The sequence below is a fragment of the Lolium perenne genome, chromosome 3 (genome assembly GCF_019359855.2).
Source record: "Lolium perenne isolate Kyuss_39 chromosome 3, Kyuss_2.0, whole genome shotgun sequence".
Taxonomy (NCBI): domain Eukaryota; kingdom Viridiplantae; phylum Streptophyta; class Magnoliopsida; order Poales; family Poaceae; genus Lolium; species Lolium perenne.
In genome coordinates, this window is record NC_067246.2 from 184,236,493 (window position 1) to 184,256,660 (window position 20,168).

General features: G+C 44.9%; 1 protein-coding gene across 1 annotated transcript; it reads left to right on the top strand.

Annotated features, from left to right (window-relative positions):
- The first annotated feature begins 2,412 nt into the window (after positions 1–2,412).
- On the top strand, positions 2,413–7,234 carry LOC127342815 (strigolactone esterase D14). Its single transcript, XM_051368827.2, has 3 exons — positions 2,413–2,609; positions 2,694–2,923; positions 6,481–7,234. Exons 1-3 carry the CDS (start codon positions 2,490–2,492, stop codon positions 7,013–7,015), a joined length of 885 nt encoding a protein of 294 aa, XP_051224787.1. The 5' UTR covers positions 2,413–2,489; the 3' UTR covers positions 7,016–7,234.
- The last annotated feature ends 12,934 nt before the right edge of the window (positions 7,235–20,168 follow it).

The window sequence follows — 20,168 nt, forward strand, 5'->3', positions numbered from 1 at the left end:
GGACCCCTTGGCGCGGGCGTGGCACGAGATGTACCGCGAGCGCATCGGCCAAGAGGTGATGGTGGCGCGAGCTGCGTCAGGGTCTCCCCCGCCACCATCCATGTCTACCCCGGCACCGTCCGTGTTCATGTCTCCCCCGGCACCGTCCGCGTTCTTGCCTCCCCCAGCACCGTCGACATTCATGCCTCCCCCGGCGACCGTGGATCCTGTTGTAGCGACGGAGCTGCCGCCGGCCGCCGATGAGGAAGTCGTCGAGGTTGCGCCGCCCGTGACCTCCTTCGTGTGATCATGTGATCATCTGGCTTGGAAAGCCCTTTTTTGGCCGGAAACGGCGATCTGGTGGCCGTGTGTTGGCCCAAACTTCTTATTCCAAAACCTATTCGTATTTGGTGGCCGTGTGTTGACCTAAACTTCATATTCGTAGACTTATTCGAATTTCTATGGTTGTGTTTGAGATTTCAAATTTAAATTATCTATCGAGGCCGCCTATTTTGGGGCACCGGTGTGGGAGCAGCTCCCCTAAATGGAGGATGATGTGCCGGCGTTCCCCAAATGGAGGTGCCGGCGCCCCTGCCAGCGTCTATTTGAGGCGCGCTGGTGGAGATGCTCTAGGCCATTAGAATGGGGAGGACAAGGATTATAGTTTATACTTGAAGGGCTGCCGGGAGACCGGTCGATTGGTAGGACGGTCACCGGCTTGTTACTAAGACTAAGAATTCCTGGAATCTGGGTCAAGTGACCAAGTAACCAGTGTTTCCTCTTAGACGCGATTTTTGTAAACACTCTTTGATACATGATTGGTTGTTTGTCCAACAACCAGCAGGCTAATACTTAATCAAGCAAATCGACGTGGCCCTTCCAAAGCACATAATTTGTTGTCCTAATTAATCTGAGCACAGATCTCGACCACAAGAGAGAGTAACATGCATCCTGCTGCTTCGCAGAAACCAGTAATAGATAGATGTTTTGATGTATGGCCCGATCGATGATTACTCCATTAATTTGTTCTTGTGTGGTCTTAATTAGAGTCCACAGTCCTCAACTGCTTGTATGCAAGAGAGTTTGTTGGCTGAGGCTGTTACGCCAGAGTATAGGCGATCAATAATCATGTGACCAGATTGATTCTTCTCTAATTGCAAATGCGTTGTGTATTTGTGTATGTAACCTTGGACTCGTGCAGTCGACGCCTACCCAGCCACACGACAAACTAGCACTTTTCCATGATACTCTCTGGCACAAGCGACAGGGACAGAACAAATATAATCCCCGGTTTCTTCGATCACGCATTTACGACTCTACGACCAACTCGTTTCATATGGAAAAAGTCGTACAAAAATAGTACTACAAAGGCATGACATTCTTCGTTTTGAAACAAGATTATTATGCTGATATGAAGGAAAAGATAGAGACGCAATTGGTCTCAGCTCCTTTGTACTCGAAGCTAGGCTTTGCAGATGGCTTCTTAAAATGGGCCGTGCACATGGTTTGAGAAACCGTCTACATGCATGATGAACGATAAATGCAACTATCTTACACGGTTCGAAAAAGCAATGTCGTTTTTCGTGCTCGCGGTTACAGAAACGGAAACGTGTGTGACATGAGATATCTTCGCTTATGCTTGTAGAACAGAAATCGTGTGCGATACATATTTCGGAAAAAAAAAACACCGTCGACATGGATTATATCTCATGATCGCCACCACCACTTGTTACGGCCGGTGCGCAGGTGTGGACGGACACCACCTCGTTCCACTGCGACGGGCGACGGCTGCTCCAGATGTGTGCCTCTTAATTGCTAATTATACAGTTGTACACGTTTTATCTTGTGTTGGCTCCATATATTTAGGCTTATCTTCCTTATTCTCTTAAACACGTAATGCCGCAAGGACCTGAAAATTACATTATTAATTAGCCTCACGATTCCTATCTGTAAGCAATCACCGGATATAATAAGCGACAATGATCGCCACTTGAGAATTACAATCCGTTTAGCATAGAACAATATATCTTGGGCAACGCAGCAGACGTCCCTTTCAAAATTTCCCCTGTTTGAGGCAACTTTGGCAACCCACATACTTAACTATCAGCCATGTATGTGAATTTTTGGTAACCACAAGTTTCAATGAAATTTACAGTTATATATAGATTTATACTTATTCGGAGAAACAGTAGAAAAAATCCCACTCCAATTTTTATAAATTATAAATATTTTCGTGAGCTACTATATTATAGTTATCTCGTAGCAATTGACTCCCATGTCCATCACATATGATGTATACATATCTCATTTCTGTACTATTCGACAATTTTCGGTACGAAAGTCTACTGAGTACATACAAAGAAGTGGATCGATGACAAAAATCCTTATTGCCTCTATAAATACGGCCTATAGATCAAGATTCAAGAGGGACCCCTCTCTCTCTCTCTCTCTCTCTCTCTCTCTCTCTCTCTCTCTCTCTCTCTCTCAAACGTCTAGAGAACAAAGAAGCCATGTACCTGAATCCAAGAATCGTTGGGTGTGGGGAGAGGACCTTGGTTCTGTCCCATGGCTATGGAGCGAGCCAAGCCATCTGGGACAAGGTGCTGCCTCACCTGTCAAAGAGCAACAAGGTACGTACTCTGACATGCATATCTACCTTGAGTCCTTGACAGATATAGTACTTGCATGAAGGATGTACTAATTACGGTGTGCAGGTGCTCCTCTTTGACTGGGACTTCTCCAGCGCCGCCGCCCCCAAGGACGAGGAGGAAGAGGGCTACACGTTCTCCAGGTTCGCCGACGAGCTGGTGGCGCTCATGGACGAGGTTAATCTGAAAGGCGCGGTGTATGTTGGACACTCCATGGCCGGCATGGTCGGGTGCATTGCGTCCGTCAGGCGGCCCGACCTATTCACCCATCTAGTGCTCGTCGGCGCTTCCCCAAGGTTCGTACACGGCCATCCTTCTCCATGCATATCTCCACTCGTGTGGTACTGCCGGCTTGTTCGGTCAATTTCTTCTACAGAGTGGAGCAAAAATAGGAAAGAAGTTCAGGGTTATTTCCTTCGACTGCCAAATGAAGACTCTGGTTTGGTTGACATCAGAATATATCAGACTAATTAAAAGCTTCCAAGATGTTCCCTTTCTTGGTTCAAACAAAAATTTATATCATATAAAAGCCGCACTACACATAGTGATTGTTAAATGCGGTTTTTGTTTTGAATTAATTAATTTGAAGCATTTCAAACTACTTAAAGTTCCTTGGTATCAAATAGTTCTGAGATTAATTATCATTTGGTATGTAGGAACACTCTCTCATAGATGATGCGCGATGGATTTTTATGGCGAGCTTTTTCTTTGTTTACTTAACAAACTAATTATGCATCTTAGCAAGAAAATTGATTATGCAGTGTAAAAAGGTAAGAGTGAATTCCTAGTTATACCCTCTAGTTATGCATTTGTGACACTAATTACCCTGCCAAGTGATAATACGTGTAGATACCTCATTTTAAAATCTTTTGATGCTTGTTTCTTGATGTGTGTCTATTGGACATGGTGTTTAAGTGATGACCGGGGTCCAGAAATATTAAGATGATAGTGAGGAATGGAGTCAATGCACTATATGGATTTTTTTTTTGGACATAATCGTCCATGAGGCCCTCCGATATTTACATATTTTGTCGCTCGACATCGATGTATCATGTCTATCCTATCTAACAGTAACAAGTAAAATGCTAAATTTGAGCTAAAAAGTGTTGAATGTCTCATGAATGGGATATTTTGGTAGAAGTTCTAGAAAATGGGGTAATATGAGTCACAAATACATAACTACAGGGTAAATAGTGGAATTCACTCAAAAATATATGGTGTACTTTGATGGAATGGTTATTTTAGTACTTTCTACAGATGTTTGATTTTTTTAAGGAGATTGTCAAAAAATATAGTACTAGATTCCTTATGTGTTACGGTTTTATAGATGGTAATATGTATTTTTCATCTTTTCTTGATTGTGTTTGGAACTTATCTAACTAAGAACCCAAATCTGCGTTTCTGAGGACTTGAACCCGGATAGTTGAGTTGCACATCCACTTTCCTAACCAAGTGAAGTAGAATCATTTCATTGATTTGTTTCATGGTCCTACCATTTTTGGTTCATGAGCATGTTCAATTGCCACACATAAAAATAGGTGCCGAAAAGAATGAACACTTAGTTTAACTTTGAAATGGGGGATATAAATTTCGTTTCTTTGAACTGGAAGAGAAATGTTTGTTACAACACTAAATATGCCAAGGACGCCTCACAAAACTCCCAAGATCCTATACCCAAGTGCTTAGCCGCTGCCAAACATATCTCTATTGTTCCTCTTGTTCCAAACATCCACTAGACAAGCATGAGAAGGATGACTTCTATATTGGCCGCATTGATCAACCAATATTTGACGTTGACGGTGTTGGCGGCTTCTCCCTTATCTCAAGGTTGAAAAAAACTCAACCCACAATCCACTTCAGTCCAAACTAGGAAATATATGCCCGTGCGTTGCATCGGGGAAAAACAAAATCTATAAATACATAAAATCATCTTCCTTCAACAATAGTTCCTCCTTGAGTGTTCCTCGGATTTCACTTTTCCAGCCGTAGCACCACATCTATATTTCAATCAACATGATTATTGTCAACTTGTTTGTCACCTTAAAGTTAGGAACATTCTTACAACAATACATTACTTCGAGGACAATAAATTGTTAGAAGCCAGGGCAAGAACCTATCCTAAAATATTCATGGAACTTCAAGACATATATACGTAAAGTATCTTGCAATGCTCTGAAATAAGAATTCTATCAAGTAAATTTAAAACCCAAGGTAGTTAGCTTTTGCCCTTTAACTCGGCGAAAAACATCTCAAGCCGTAATCAAACTTTATGACTCAATGAGTCAATGTACACATCCGGGAGGTATTACACAAGAAGAGCTTAATAACTTTTTTTGTAGCCCTATACACATATGTGGATCTTGCGTCAAGCGTCCTCGTACTGCATCACAGCAGCTTACGCTGGGCGAGTTTATCAGGACAAACTTGCACGTACGCGACTCCTTGGCCACGCACATGTACATGGTGCTTAAAGTGCTCCTGCCCTAGCTTCTTCCGGATGCGGTAGTGGTCTCGCACGTTGGCCGTCAAGTGTGGTGACACTGACACTGGCCGCCCGGACGCCATCTGCGGAGGGCACTGGCCACGTATTCGCGTCGCGCCTTCCTCGGCGTGCCGATTCGTCCGCTGCATTGGCTAGTCCCGGCGCGCACACTGAATCATTGAATCAGCCTCGCTATGCTCGATCTAGTGGAGGCAATCGCCGGAGACGGATCGAGCGGGTCGCCGGCCACAGAATCGTGCTCGATCTGACCGAGGACCGCTGGTGTTGCAAATATACGTCCCCCACTTGCGACTGTGAGGTCGTTGCCAACGATCAGATTGTTCAGACTTCAGAGGCCATGAATGAGACCGATAATAATCTGCACAGCCGCCCACCTCACTGCAATCCTGCGGACTGCCCAGCCCAATGCGAGAGTAACTCTGCGCCGCCGCCATCCCGTGTGTGTGCTCTGTGCTGTAGACGTTGTCCTGACAACCAGCGCTTACAAAGTCAGACATGGCCGCCCGATTCTTGCCATTTGAGATCGATCCTAGCAGTAGCGTCGTGCCGACCGACTTCCAAGTTCCATCGATCGAGAACGACCGGCGAGACCGCCGGACTCGGCGCATCGATTGGCTGCTGGGTTGGGCCATGATCGCCTGCGTGAATCATGAAGGAGGCATATGACAATTCCAGATATCCGTTGATGTCGGAAAGTTCAATTTTGGGCAACTCCGGCAAACTCGTATGATCGACTTGGTATGAATTTTTCTACAGCTTCCATGGGAATCACGCACGGAGAAGGACTATATATTGGCGGATTTTGTCGGTTGTAGACCAAATCGTGTTCGATGGGAACTGAACTGAAAGAACCATCCTCGGGCTCGGTCAGGCTATGTACTGCCGTTTAGAGGGCAGACGTGCGACGTGATGAACTCAAGGTCTGAGATGGACAAAACCAACAACCAGAACGGACGAAAGCGCATAATCGGATGGACGAGAGCGCAAACCGACGGACGAAACCACGGAAACGCTTCTCCCTTTATTATTAGGTATATAGATATGAATGGAGAACCAGCACAGGAAAAAATGAACACTTACGATTAGTTCTGAAAATGTCCAAAACCAAATGCCGCGTTTGAAGTTTTGAAATGTCCAAAAACAAATGCGGCGTTTGAATTTCTTGAAATGTTCAAATGCCTGTTGTCGGAATCGTCATCTGTTTTCGTTGTCGGATTTATCTTGACAAGGACGTTAGAATCTAGATCAGCAATCCAAACGTGTGTTCACCGCCGAGCGGGACTTAAGCATCATAAAAATCACGCAATACAATTTTTCGCAATCTGATTGAAAGACCCTATGAATATTCAGGTACATGAACTCGGAGGACTACGAGGGCGGGTTCGACAAGTCGGACATCGACGAGATGCTAAAGAACATCTTGTCGGACTTCCACTCCTGGGCGAAGGGCTTCGTCGCGCTCGCCGTCGGCACCACCGACCCGTCGGCCGTGGAGCCGCTGGCGCGGAGCTTCTTCGCCATGGACCCGCGCGTGGCGCACGGCCTGGCGCGCATGCTCTTCCTGGGCGACCAGCGGGAGGTGCTGGACCGCGTGGTCGTGCCGTGCACCATGGTGCACGTGTCCGGGGACTTCGCCGCGCCGCCCTCCGTCGGCCGCTACATGCAGGGCCGCATGAAGCGTTGCGCCAGCGCCGCCCTGGAGACCATCGACTCCGTCGGCCACTTCCCGCAGCTCGTCGCGCCCGAGGAGATGCTCAGAATTCTCGACATCGTGCTTGGGGAAGGCCGGCTTGCCGCGGACGTCGTGGAAGAGAAGAGCGGCAACGAGGGGAGCCTCGCGGAGGCGGAGGTGAATGGGGATGTCGACGCCGTCGCCATGTCGTAGCACCACGTGTATATGTGGTCGAAGTTGAAGTTTGTGTATGTGCGCCGTGCGCGTGCTGATCTTGACTTCATTCGTTCTGGTTACTGTTTGTGCATTTGGGTTTCGAATTCTGTAGGAACGTGCTTTGGTTGGAGCTTTTGGTTTGCTGCTGTATCTGTTGCATTAGTTTGGATCGTGGATTAAATATGGAAAGGAAACACGATACTAGTAGTTTTCTTCTGTTTTCAGCGGAGCTCTGATGTTTCCTCGTCGGATGGGCACCGCTCAAATATGTCAAGAGTAAAAACGAGCTGTAATCTGATTGAATGAATTGATCTGTGTCACATTGATCTCAAAACTCGGTATGTACAACCTGAGGAGATTTCTGAAAATCTTTACAAACGGACACATTCATATGATCACATTGGGATGAGCGTCTTAAATCATCTCCACTCGCGTCCCTCAAAGCATCTTGTAAGAGTCTTTGGGGTGCGCCGGACACTAGACCGAGTCTAGTCGTGCATTCCAAAGGCCGTTTTGGCTCGGCACGATCCAATACGGTGTCCGATGGCCTGTGGTTGTTTCTGTTACACATGAGTCGTTACGGGCGCGCCGAACGCAACGCGGGGCGGTGTGGCGAGTGGCGGGCCCGCCCTATCATTGACACAATGCCGGTTCATAGACTCACAATTGTCATTTCCCTCTTTCAATTATCCCGTCGCCGCTTTCATTTCTTTCGCTCGTCGCTGCTCTTTCCCACACAAACCTCGCCGCTGCCGCCACACACTCAGCCCTAGCAGCCATGGAGCCGAAAGATCCCAAGAGGACGGTGACGAAGGACGTGAAGGCGCCCTTTGATGGTGTGTGCTTGTCATATGCAGACACGTTGTTGGGGAACCCCAAGAGGAAGGTGTGATGAGCACAACAACAAGTTTTTTCCTCAGTACGAAACCAATGTTTAATCGACCAGTAGGAGAAAGGCATGACTTCTGAAGGTGTTGTTGGCTGACTAGTGGCAGGGTGCACTACCGGCGTCAGCAACAACGTGAACCTGCACACAACACAACCAAAGTACTTTGCCCCAACTTACAGTGAGGTTGTCAATCTCACCGGTTTGCTGAACACAAAGGATTAGACGTATCGAATGGAAGGAGATGTTTGCAGAAAGTAAACAAAACAGGATTGCAGTTAAATTTATCAATAAAGGAAATAGGATCGGGGTCCATAGTTCACTAGAGGTGTCTCTCCATAAAGAAATAGCATGTTGGATGAACAAATTACAGCTGGGCAATTGACAGAATATCGACCATACATGACAAGATGATTACTATGATATTTGGTATTGGGCATTACAACATAATACTTAGACCGTAATCTAACTGTGTCTATGACTAATAATCCACCTTCAGGTTAGCGTCTGCACCCCTTCCAATATAAAGTTGCAAGCAACAGACTATCGCATTAAGCAATGTGTGTAAAGTAAACAATAGAACCCTTGGATAAAACATTGTACGGCCGGCCGGCAGCACACCACACATCAAAAACATCGTCATTTTCACATCGGGACTTCGAATTTGATGATCTTGGGCTCGTTGGAATCACAACAAAAAACTTTACAAGATCATGCAGGGAAACATCATAGTCCAACCACGGAGTATAAGATCAAAAGGGGAAAGAACCTATCTATAAGAGCTAAACCGGTAACACCTCCAATAAGGAAATTGCAACAACTTGCGTTAGAAAACTCGGATTTAGGTGAAACCAATTTAGTTGTAAATAGGATGAAAAGAGCTACCCACAAAGAGTGAAAATATCAAGAATAATTGGGGAAGATTTTTTCATGCATTTAGAGGTGAAACCTCTCAAAATGAAGATCCGGGAAAAACTCCAATATCGAAAACACAACAAGTATTTCATGTGAATTCCGTTTTCAATGAACTAGAGATTGTCATGAGAATAAATACAAGATCTAAAACACCATATGGATAAGATACAAATAACAACCAAGAAAGATGATGCAAGGATGCAAAGGTTTGAACTCTCTCCAAACGATACGATCAAGTTACTCACTCGAGAGCCCCTTGATAGTGCGGCAACTAACCTATAACTCGGTCTCCCAACTAAACCACGCGACCGGTAAGAAATAAACCCTATAAAGATAAAATCTTAACCTTGCACATTCCACTTGAGCTCGATGATGACGATCTTGACCGCAACAAGATGAAACGCCGTTCTTGACTGTGTTTGCTTGATGAAGATGAGGTCTTGCGGATTGCTCCCCCATACTCCACTATGGATGAGCTTCTTCTTCGGTACAATTTCACATATCCATGAACACATATGAATGGCAAGCTTCAAGCATGTGAGCTCTTCGAGTTGACTCATCTTGAATTTGCACCTCATTTCTTTGTATTGCAACCTTGAAGCCAACTCATGGTTCAAGCATTGCCTATGGACAACTCCTACACATATGACTCAATGCAAACATTAGTCCATAGGGATTGTCATTAATTACCAAAACCACACATGGGGGCTCTATGCACTTTCAATAGGTCCTTCAGATCGTACTTAGGAATCCACATAATGAGCTAGAAACGAAATAACAACTATGTAAGAAACTAATTTTTTGTGTTTTAGATATAATTACAACTACAAAAGTAAACTATTTTTTTGTGATTTTGATATAATGAAAACAAACAAAATAAAGTAAAGTAAACTAAGCAAACTATAAGAAAGTAAAGAGATTGGAGATGAGAGACCCCCTTGCAGAAATCATCTTTCTCCCCGGTAACGGCGCCAGAAAACAGCTCGATGGCGTGTGCTCGTCATATGCAGACACACTATTGGGGAACCTCAAGAGGAAGGTGTGATGAGCACAGCAGCAAGTTTTCCCTCAGTACGAAACCAAGGTTTAATCGACCAGTAGGAGAAAGACGTGACTTCTGAAGGTGTTGTTGGCTGACTAGTGGCAGGGCGCACTACCGGCGTCAGTAACAACGTGGAACCTGCACACAACACAAACAAAGTAATTTGGCCCAACTTATAGTGAGGTTGTCAATCTCACCGGTTTGCTGAACACAAAGGATTAGACGCATCGAATGAAAGGAAATGTTTGCATAAAGTAAACAGAACAGGATTACATTTGAATTTATCAGTAAAGGAAATAGGACCGGGGTCCACAGTTCACTAGAGGTGTCTCTCCATAAAGAAATAGCATGTTGGGTGAACAAATTGAAGGGGTTCGTTGCATAGAAAACAAAAAAATTCCTACCGCAAAGACGAATAAATCCAAGATCTAATCTATGGAACACCCAAGATCTAATCTACAAGATCGAAGCAACGAGATGGAGATGAGACTAACCCTCAAAGATTCCCAAGCTTACGAGATTAATCTCGTTGTTGGTGTAGACGATCGTCCCCGGTGCTGCAATCCGGCAACACTTCCGTACTCGGTCGCGCGTACGGTGTCGATGAAGCCCTTCCTCTCCCCGTTCCAGCGGGCAGCGGAGGTGTGGTAGATCTCCTCCAAGTTCCAGCAGCACGACGGCGCGGTGGTGGTGGTGGAGGAAGAAAAACTACAGGGCTTCGCCTAAGCCAGAGCAGCGTATGGTGGAGGAGAGAGGCGGCCAGAGGAGGGGACAATGATGGGGATGGTGGCGGCCACCCCTCCCCTCTTTATATAGGGGGCCAGGTCGGCTGGGGTGGCCCCCTTTCCCATCTAGGGTTAGGGGGGCGGCGGCCAAGTGGGGGGAGAGAGATTTCCTCCCCCCAAGTTGATCCCCCCTAGGGTTTTGGGGAAACCCTAGGGGTTGGCCGGCCTGGGCCTTGGGGGGCATGTGCCCCCGACCCATTAGGCCAGGGAGCATCCCCTCGGCCCATGCTAGCCCTCCTAGGTCGTGGGCCCCATGGTGGACCCCTCCGGAACCTTCTAGAACCTTCCAGTCTTCCACCGAAAAATCCCGAACTTTTCCGAAACCCAGAAATCAACTTCCCTTATATGAATCTTATTCTCCGGACTATTCCGGACCTCCTCGTGACATCCTGGATCCCATCCGAGACTCTGAACAAACTTCGTCTCCATACCATATTCAAATCTACTTATGCAACATCGAACCTTAAGCGCGTCACCCTACGGTTCGCGAACTATGCAGACATGGTCGAGACTCCTCTCCGAGCAATAACCAATAGCGGGATCTGGAGATCCATAATGGCTCCCACATATTCAACGATGACTTAGTGATCGATTGAAATATTTACATACGATGCCGATTCCCTTTGTCTCGCGATATTTTAATTATCCGAGGTTCGATCATCGGTATCTCCATACCTTGTTCAACCTCGTTACCGACAAGTACTCTTTACTCGTACCGTGGTATGTCATCTCTTATGATCCAATCATATGCTTGCAAGCTAATCAGACGACATTCCACCGAGAGGGCCCAGAGTATATCTATCCATCATCAGGATGGACAAATCCCACTATTGATCCATATGCCTCAACTCACACTTTCCGAATACTTAATCCCATATTTATAACCACCCATTTACCCAATGGCGTTTGATGTAATCAAAGTATCCTTCCGGTGTAAGTGATTTACATGATCTCATGGTCGAAGGACTAAGGCAACTATGTATCGAAAGCTTATAGCAAATTGAACTTAATGACTTGATCTTATGCCACGCTCATTTGGGTGTGTGTCCATTATATCATTCAACCAATGACATAACCTTGTTATTAATAACATCAAATGTTCATGATCACGAAACCATGATCATCCATTAATCAACAAGCTAGTTATACAAGAGGCTTACTAGGGACTCCTTGTTGTTTACATAACACACATGTATCAGTGTTTCGGTTAATACAATTATAGCATGGTATGCAAACATTATCATAAACACAAAGATATTATAATAACCACTTTATTATTGCCGCTTGGGCATATTTCCAACAGTCTCCCACTTGCACTAGAGTCAATAATCTAGATTACATTGTAATGTACCTAACACCGATGGCATTCTGGTGTTGGTCATGCTTTGCCCTAGGGAGAGCTTTAGTCAACGGATCTGCAACATTCAGATCTGTGTGTACTTTGCAAATCTCTACTTCACCATATTCGATGTACTCGCGAATTGAATGAAAACGCAGCTTGATATGCTTTAGCTTCTTGTGTGACCTTGGTTCCTTTGCATTGGCGATGGCACCCGTGTTGTCACAATAAATGACTAACGGGTCCAATGCACTAGGAACCACACCAAGCTCAACAATGAACCTCTTCATCCATACCGCTTCCGATGAAGCCTCTAAAGCCGTATATATTCAGATTCTGTTGAAGATTTCGCCACCGTGCACTGCTTGGAACTGCTCCAGCTTACTGCCGCACCATTCAATATAAACACGTACCAAGACTGAGACTTAGAGTCATCAGGATCGGTGTTCCAACTTGCATCGGTGTAACTAGTTACAACGAGCTCTTGGTCACCGCCATAACAAAGAAACATATCCTTAGTCCTTTTCAAGTACTTCAGGATATTCTTGACCGCTGTCCAGTGTTCCATTCCTGGATCACTCTGATATCTGCTGGTCAAACTAACAGCACGTGCGATATCCGGTCTAGTACACAGCATGGCGTACATGATAGAGCCTACTGCCGAGGCATAGGGGATCTTGCTCATCCTCTCTCTTTCATCTGACGTAGCCGTACCTTGAGTCTTACTCAAGACCTTACCTGCCAACTGATGCGCGTGAGACACACGTCCGTTGGGAACCCCAAGAGGAAGGTGTGATGTGCACAGCAGTAAGTTTTCCCTCAGAAAGAAACCAAGGTTTATCGAACCAGTAGGAGCCAAGAAGCACGTTGAAGGTTGTTGGTGGCGGAGTGTAGTGCGGCGCAACACCAGGGATTCCGGCGCCAACGTGGAACCTGCACAACACAATCACAGTACTTTGCCCCAACGTAACAGTGAGGTTGTCAATCTCACCGGCTTGCTGTAAACAAAGGATTAGATGTATAGTGTGGATGATGATGTTTGTTTGTGAAGAACAGTAAAGAACAATTGCAGTAGATTGTATTTCAGATGTAAAGAATAGGACCGGGGTCCACAGTTCACTAGTGTTGTCTCTCCCATAAGATAAACAGATGTTGGGTGAACAAATTACAGTTGGGCAATTGACAAATAAAGAAGGCATAACAATGCACATACATATATCATGATGAGTACTATGAGATTTAATCAGGGCATTACGACAAAGTACATAGACCGCTATCCAGCATGCATCTATGCCTAAATAGTCCACTTTCAGGTTATCATCCGAACCCCTTCCGGTATTAAGTTGCAAGCAACAGACAATTGCATTAAGTATGGTGCGTAATGTAATCAACACAAGTATCCTTAGACAAAGCATCGATGTTTTATCCCTAGTGGCAACAGCACATCCACAACCTTAGAACTTTCTCACATCGTCCTGCATTTAATGGAGGCATGAACCCACTATCGAGCATAAATACTCCCTCTTGGAGTCACAAGTATCAACTTGGCCAGAGCCTCTACTAGCAACGGAGAGCATGCAAGAACATAAACAACATATATGATAGATTGATAATCAACTTGACATAGTATTCAATATTCATCGGATCCCAACAAACACAACATGTAGCATTACAGATAGATGATCTTGATCATGATAGGCAGCTCACAAGATCTAACATGATAGCACAATGAGGAGAAGACGACCATCTAGCTACTGCTATGGACCCATAGTCCAGGAGTGGACTACTCACACATCGATCCGGAGGCGATCATGGCGATGAAGATCCCTCCGGGAGATGATTCCCCTCTCTGGCAGGGTGCCGGAGGCGATCTCCTGAATACCCCGAGATGGGATTGGCGGCGGCGGCATCTCTGTAAGGTTTTCCGTATCGTGGCTCTCGGTACTGGGGTATTCGCGACGAAGACTTTAAGTAGGCGGAAGGGCAGGTCAGGGGGCGTCACGGGGGACCCACACAATAGGGCCGCGCGGCCAGGGCCCAGGCCGCGCCGCCCTGGCGTGTCATCGCCCCGTGGCCCCACTTCGTTTCCTCTTCGGACTTCTGGAATCTTCATGGAAAAATAGGACCCTGGGCGTTGATTTTGTCCAATTCCGAGAATATTTCCTTTGTAGGATTTCTGAAACCAAAAACAGCAGAAAACAGCAACTGGCTCTTCGGCATCTCATCAATAGGTTAGTGCCGGAAAATGCATAATAATGACATATAATGTGTATAAAACATGTGAGTATCATCATAAAAGTAGCATGGAACATAAGAAATTATAGATACGTTTGGGACGTATCAAGCATCCCCAAGCTTAGTTCCTACTCGCCCTCGAGTAGGTAAACGATAACAAAGATAATTTCTGAAGTGACATGCTATCATAATCTTGATCAATACTATTGTAAGAATATGAGATGAATGCAGCGATTCGAAGCAATGATGAAGATAATGAGTAAACAAATGAATCATATAGCAAAGACTTTTCATGAATAATACTTTCAAGACAAGCATCAATAAGACTTACATAAGAGTTACTCAGAAAGCAATAAATTCAAAGTAAAGGCATTGAAGCAACACAAAGGAAGATATAAGTTTCAGCGATTGCTTTCAACTTCAACATATTTATCTCATGGATAATTGTCAACACAAAGTAATATAACAAGTGCAATAGGTAAACATGTAAGAATCAATGCACATAGTTGATACAAGTGTTTGCTTCTGGGATAGAAAGAATAGGTAAACTGGCTCAACAATAAAGTAGAAGATAGGCCCTTCGTAGAGGGAAGCATGGATTACTATATTTGTGCTAGAGCTTTTCATTTTGAAAACAAGAAACAATTTTGTCAACGGTAGTAATAAAGCATATGTGTTATGTATAAGATATCCTATAAGTTGCAAGCCTCATGCATAGTATACTAATAGTGCTCGCACCTTGTCCTAATTAGCTTGGATTAACACGGATTATCATTGCATAGCATATGTTTCAACCAAGTGTCACAAAGGGGTACCTCTATGCTGCCTGTACAAAGGTCTAAGGAGAAAGTTCGCATTGGATTTCTCGCTTTTGATTATTCTCAACTTAGACATCCATACCGGGACAACATAGACAACAGATAATGGACTCCTCTTTAATGCATAAGCATTCAACAACAGTTAATTTTCTCATAAGAGATTGAGGATTAATTGTCCAAACTGAAACTTCCACCATGAATCATGGCTTTAGTTAGCGGCCCAATATTCTTCTCTAACAGTATGCATACTCAAACCATTTGATCATGAAAATCGCCCTTACTTCAGACAAGACGAACATGCATAGCAACTCACATGATATTCAACAAAGGTAAAAGTTGATGGCGTCCCCAGAAACATGGTTACCGCTCAACAAGCAACTTATTAAGAAATAAGACACATAAGTACATATTCTTCACCACAATAGTTTTTAAGGCTACTTTTCCCATGAGCTATATATTTTAAAGGCAAAGAATAGAAGTTTAAAGGTAGCACTCAAGTAATATACTTTGGAATGGCGGAGAAATACCATGTGGTAGGTAGGTATGGTGGACACAAATGGCATAGTATTTGGCTCAAGGATTTGGATGCACGAGAAGAATTCCTCTCAATACAAGGCTAGGCTAGCAAGGTTGTTTGAAGCAAACTCAAGTATAAAAGGTGCAGCTGACGAGGGATCACCTCGGCAATGCCTACGTATTGTAGACTAGGGTTTCGGGAGAGAGCGACGATGGAGATTCCGGGAGCGAGATTAGGCACACGACGTACCCAGCTCCGGGTCCCCTCGGTGGAGGATCCCTACGTGCTGCTAGCAATCTACTATATGATCATATGTATGTTTACAGGGTGCCGCCGTAGGCGGGGCTATGTTGTCTCTCTCTTCTCCTCTATTTCGGGTGCCCTGGCTAGCTTTATATATGCAACCAGCCTAGGGTTTTACAAGAGTCCTAGTCGACTATTTATTCGGGTTGCCTTGTTGGGCCTTCTCCATATTGGGTCGAGCCGATCCAGGTATACCAATAATGGGTACCCGAAGGGTATACCCACGTCAGTAGCCCCTGAGTGTCTAGGGAAGTCGAAGACTTGCGTAGAGACTCCAAGCATAATCATCTCCAAAGGCGAGGTCCATGTCGTAGATCATGTGTAGCGTAGATGATGTCGACGATTCTTGAAATTATTTTCTATCGGGTGCGCGGCAGCGCTCCCGATGGGAGTAGCCCCCGAGTCTATGGGCAAGTGCTTGCACTTGGGCATAGACTCAAGTTGTACTACTAGATGAAGAACTTAACTATATTTCTGGAGGACTTGATGAAATTCATGGGCTCCCGATGGGAGTAGGCTCCACTCGAATCGTAGAATCGAGTTGAGTCTACAAAGCTTGATTGTCGTAGATGCTGTCGAAGTTATTTTTCTATCGGGTGCGCGACCAGCGCTCCCGATGGGAGTAGCCCCCGAGGCTACAGCCAAGTATTTGCACTTGGGTGTAGGCTCAACTTGCTTTTAATCGACACCACAATTTTTCCTCTGTCTTGTATCTTATCGGGAGGGTGAACAATACTCTCGATAAGAGTAGCCCCCGAGCCTATGGGCAGGTGCTTGCACCTAGGCATAGGCTCAAGTTGTACTACTCGATAAAGAACTTGACTACCCTTTTTTTATCGACTCCAGGCCGTTGCTATTTTTATTTGACAACCATATCTATATTGTACAGGGATAATGGTAATTGGGGCTAGTTCATCTGACGGATCAGGTACTAGTTAACTGCTCTAGTGGCAATCCGCAAAAACCTACTTCAAGATCACGTCCCTGGACATGATCTCGGGATACTGGTGCTAACTCGACAGGTGCCGCTTAAGGTCTTACCATCTGTCGAGCCCCAGTCATGTTTTATCGGGTCCACAGCGCGTCCGCTGGGATATTTCTTCACATCTGTTGATGTGGAAAAAAGTAGCAGAGCGCAGTCTTTGGCGATGCCACGCCACACAGGACGGACCCGGGGTCTTACCTTCGCAGAGTTTTGCGGCATTCAGAGATTATTCGCGACTTTGGCGCTCTGAGAATATTTTGTCAAGTGCATTGTTCGGCTGATGCGATGACCCATTTTGCGGGTTCTTCTATTTTTCTCTCGAGCTTGATGAGACAGCCGAATATATTGGTTCTTCTATATTGTCGGGTACATTACCGATGCTCTTGCTCGGAACAATATGATCGAGTCAATGAACCCGAAAATTTGTCCACCTTTTTTTTTGGTTCCTCCTTGATGAAAATTTCGTCGAGTTCCTCCTTCAGGAAAATTTCTTCGGGTCCTCTTTTGAGGACAATTCTTCGGGTCCTCCCTAAGGACAATTCTTCGGGTCCTCCCTGAGGACAATTCTTCGAGACCTCCTTGAAGATAATTCTTCGGGACCTCCTTGAAGGTAATTTTTTGGGACCTCCTTGAAGATAATTCTTCGGGTCCTCCTTGAATAAGATTTCACCGAGTTCTGTCTTGAAGACAATTTCGTCGGGTTCTCTCAAGATTTCGTCGGGTTCCTCCCTGAAGAAGATTCGTCGGGTTCTCTCTTGATTTCGTCGGGTTCTGTTCTTTCTTGAAGACAATTTCGTCGAGTTCTTCCTGTAGACAATTTCGTCGGGTTCTCTCTTATATACTTTGAAATTTGCTATCTCCTGCACAAATAAACAAACTTTTTCTATCTTTTCCTTGACTCTCTTTTTTGCATGCGGTGTCAGATGCTCAGATTCGATGATATGTAAAGTGAATTTATGCCGCACAGCCCCCGAGTGTCGTGTGCGGCGAAAATAAATATTAATCAACTTTATGTAGAATAAAGGAACACTTATCTTATTGGGTATGACGGAATCGACACGCGATTAAGTCTTCGAGTGTAGAGAAGAAATCGAGCTGAAGTAGAAACCACCAAATAGCGAAAATAGATGCCGCCAAATTATTGATGAAGAAATAGCCGAAACCCCGAGCACTGCTGGGGTGATGTCATGATTTTTGTGTCGCAGTTGTGACCCGAGGCGAAGTCATGGTCGAGCCCCCGAGTGTTTAACCATGATGTCGAAAGAAGTTGACGGAGTTGCGACGTCATACAAGGTGACGCCATTTAAGATGAAGCCATAGACAATAATATACGAAGATGAACCCCAGATGAAGTATTTGAGATGAATCCATATTGAAGATTACGCCATTAAATATAGAGCATATATTGAAGATAAATCCATCGATATCATAGAGGATGAATCCATTGACCCGAAGAATCCAGTAATAACCATAGAAGATGAATCCGCTGATATCATAAAAGATGAATCCATTGATCCGAAGAAAATAGTTCCAGTAATAATTATAGAAGATTAATCCATTGAACCGAAGAATCCAGTAATATAGAAGATGAATCCGCCGAAGAAAACAAATCCAGTAATAATCCTCGATGATAAATTCAGTGACCCGAAACGCCTCGGGTAATGTTGTATAAGAGTAAGCCAGTAATATTCATATAGATGGATCTTATAAGATGAATCCGATGAAAAAGAAATCCAATAAGCCGAAGAAGATGAATCCATTGATCCGAAGAAAATAGTTCCAGTAATACCCATAGAAGATGAATCCATTGACCCGGAAACGCATCGGGTAATATTGTATAAGTGAACCAATAATAACCCAAAGAAAACCAATACAGTAATCCGAAGAAAATAGATCCACTGAGCCGAAGAAGATAAAGTCACTAAATCAAAGAAAACAATTCCACTGAGCCGAAGAAAATAATTACTCTGAGCCGGAGAAGATATATCCAGAGCCGAAGAAGAATAAATCCATTGGTGTATTAGCGGTAACGATGTAATGGCGCAACCCCTAATGTCGGGTGTATTTGTTGTAGTATTGCAATGGCACAGCCCCCGAATATTCGGGTATGGCGAAAGTAAATAAATAATTGAATCTTGGAGGAAGAAGAAAACTTAGCTTTTTATCGGGTGCGGCGACGCCGAAGTGGACGCAAGTCGTGCTTCGGGCACAGTCTGTAGTCGCGCGGCATCTGGCCGGAAGTAGTAGATATGGCGGATCCGCGATGGGAGAGCCCCCGAGCGTGACGAGATGCACGATTTCGAGTTTACGACAGGCGAGCTCCCGAATGTGGCGAGTGCGCAATGGCAAATAGGATCGTCAAAGCAAAGTAGTCGAAATTTGTTCTGATCTGCAATGTTATTACATCGCAAAAATCTGCGAGCAAGTAATAGTACGAGCCAACAAATATTTGGTGAAATAATTTTGCAAAAAATAGTTAACTAGAAATATAGCACCTGTTGATTTTTGCGTCGGGTAGTTATTGCCGATGAACTTGTGATTTCCGCTCTCAAACTAAGATGGTTTCCCGTCTAATTTTATCCCATGTAAGGAGTACGAGTTGATGTGTATGTCTGAAATTTGGATCCTTCCAACGTTGTCTGTACATGATAGCTCTTGTCCTTGATTTGGAAATCCACGTCCACTGATGTTTCTTTTCCTTGCTCCACATTAAGCGTACTAGATTGATCTGTTCGATCAGGCGAGCTGCATGTGGCCGGGTGTTGTACGTCTCCAGATACATGCGACAATTTCCTTGTTCTTCGGCACAATTTCTGGATGCGCGGCCAATGAATAAACAGATGCCTTTTTGCAGTTGAAGACGATGAGAGATCCACGGATCTGGCCACGACCCGCAAGTCACGTTTGGCCCGATCGATGTGCGCTCGTGTACGCGAAAAAATCCGGCTGGCCGGCCGATGCAGTAGTTGATGACGAATTTGATGATTTCCTGTTCGGATGTGATGATGAACTCGATGGTTCCCGCCCGGATGACAAAATCCAATCGTCGCAGTTCCCACAGACGGCGCCAATTGACGAGGGATCACCTCGGCAATGCCTACGTATTGTAGACTAGGGTTTCGGGAGAGAGCGACGATGGAGATTTCGGGAGCGAGATTAGGCACACGACGTACCCAGCTTCGGGTCCCCTCGGTGGAGGATCCCTACGTGCTGCTAGCAATCTACTATATGATCATATGTATGTTTACAGGGTGCCGCCGTAGGCGGGGCTATGTTGTCTCTCTCTTCTCCTCTATTTCGGGTGCCCTGGCTAGCTTTATATATG

Excerpts from the sequence above, each read along its gene's own strand:
- LOC127342815 (XM_051368827.2), top strand. The coding sequence starts at position 2,490 with ATGTACCTGAATCCAAGAATCGTTGGGTGTGGGGAGAGGACCTTGGTT. Across the intron at positions 2,610-2,693 it reads ACCTGTCAAAGAGCAACAAG|GTGCTCCTCTTTGACTGGGA; the intron begins GTACGTACTCTG and ends TACGGTGTGCAG. Across the intron at positions 2,924-6,480 it reads CTCGTCGGCGCTTCCCCAAG|GTACATGAACTCGGAGGACT; the intron begins GTTCGTACACGG and ends ATGAATATTCAG.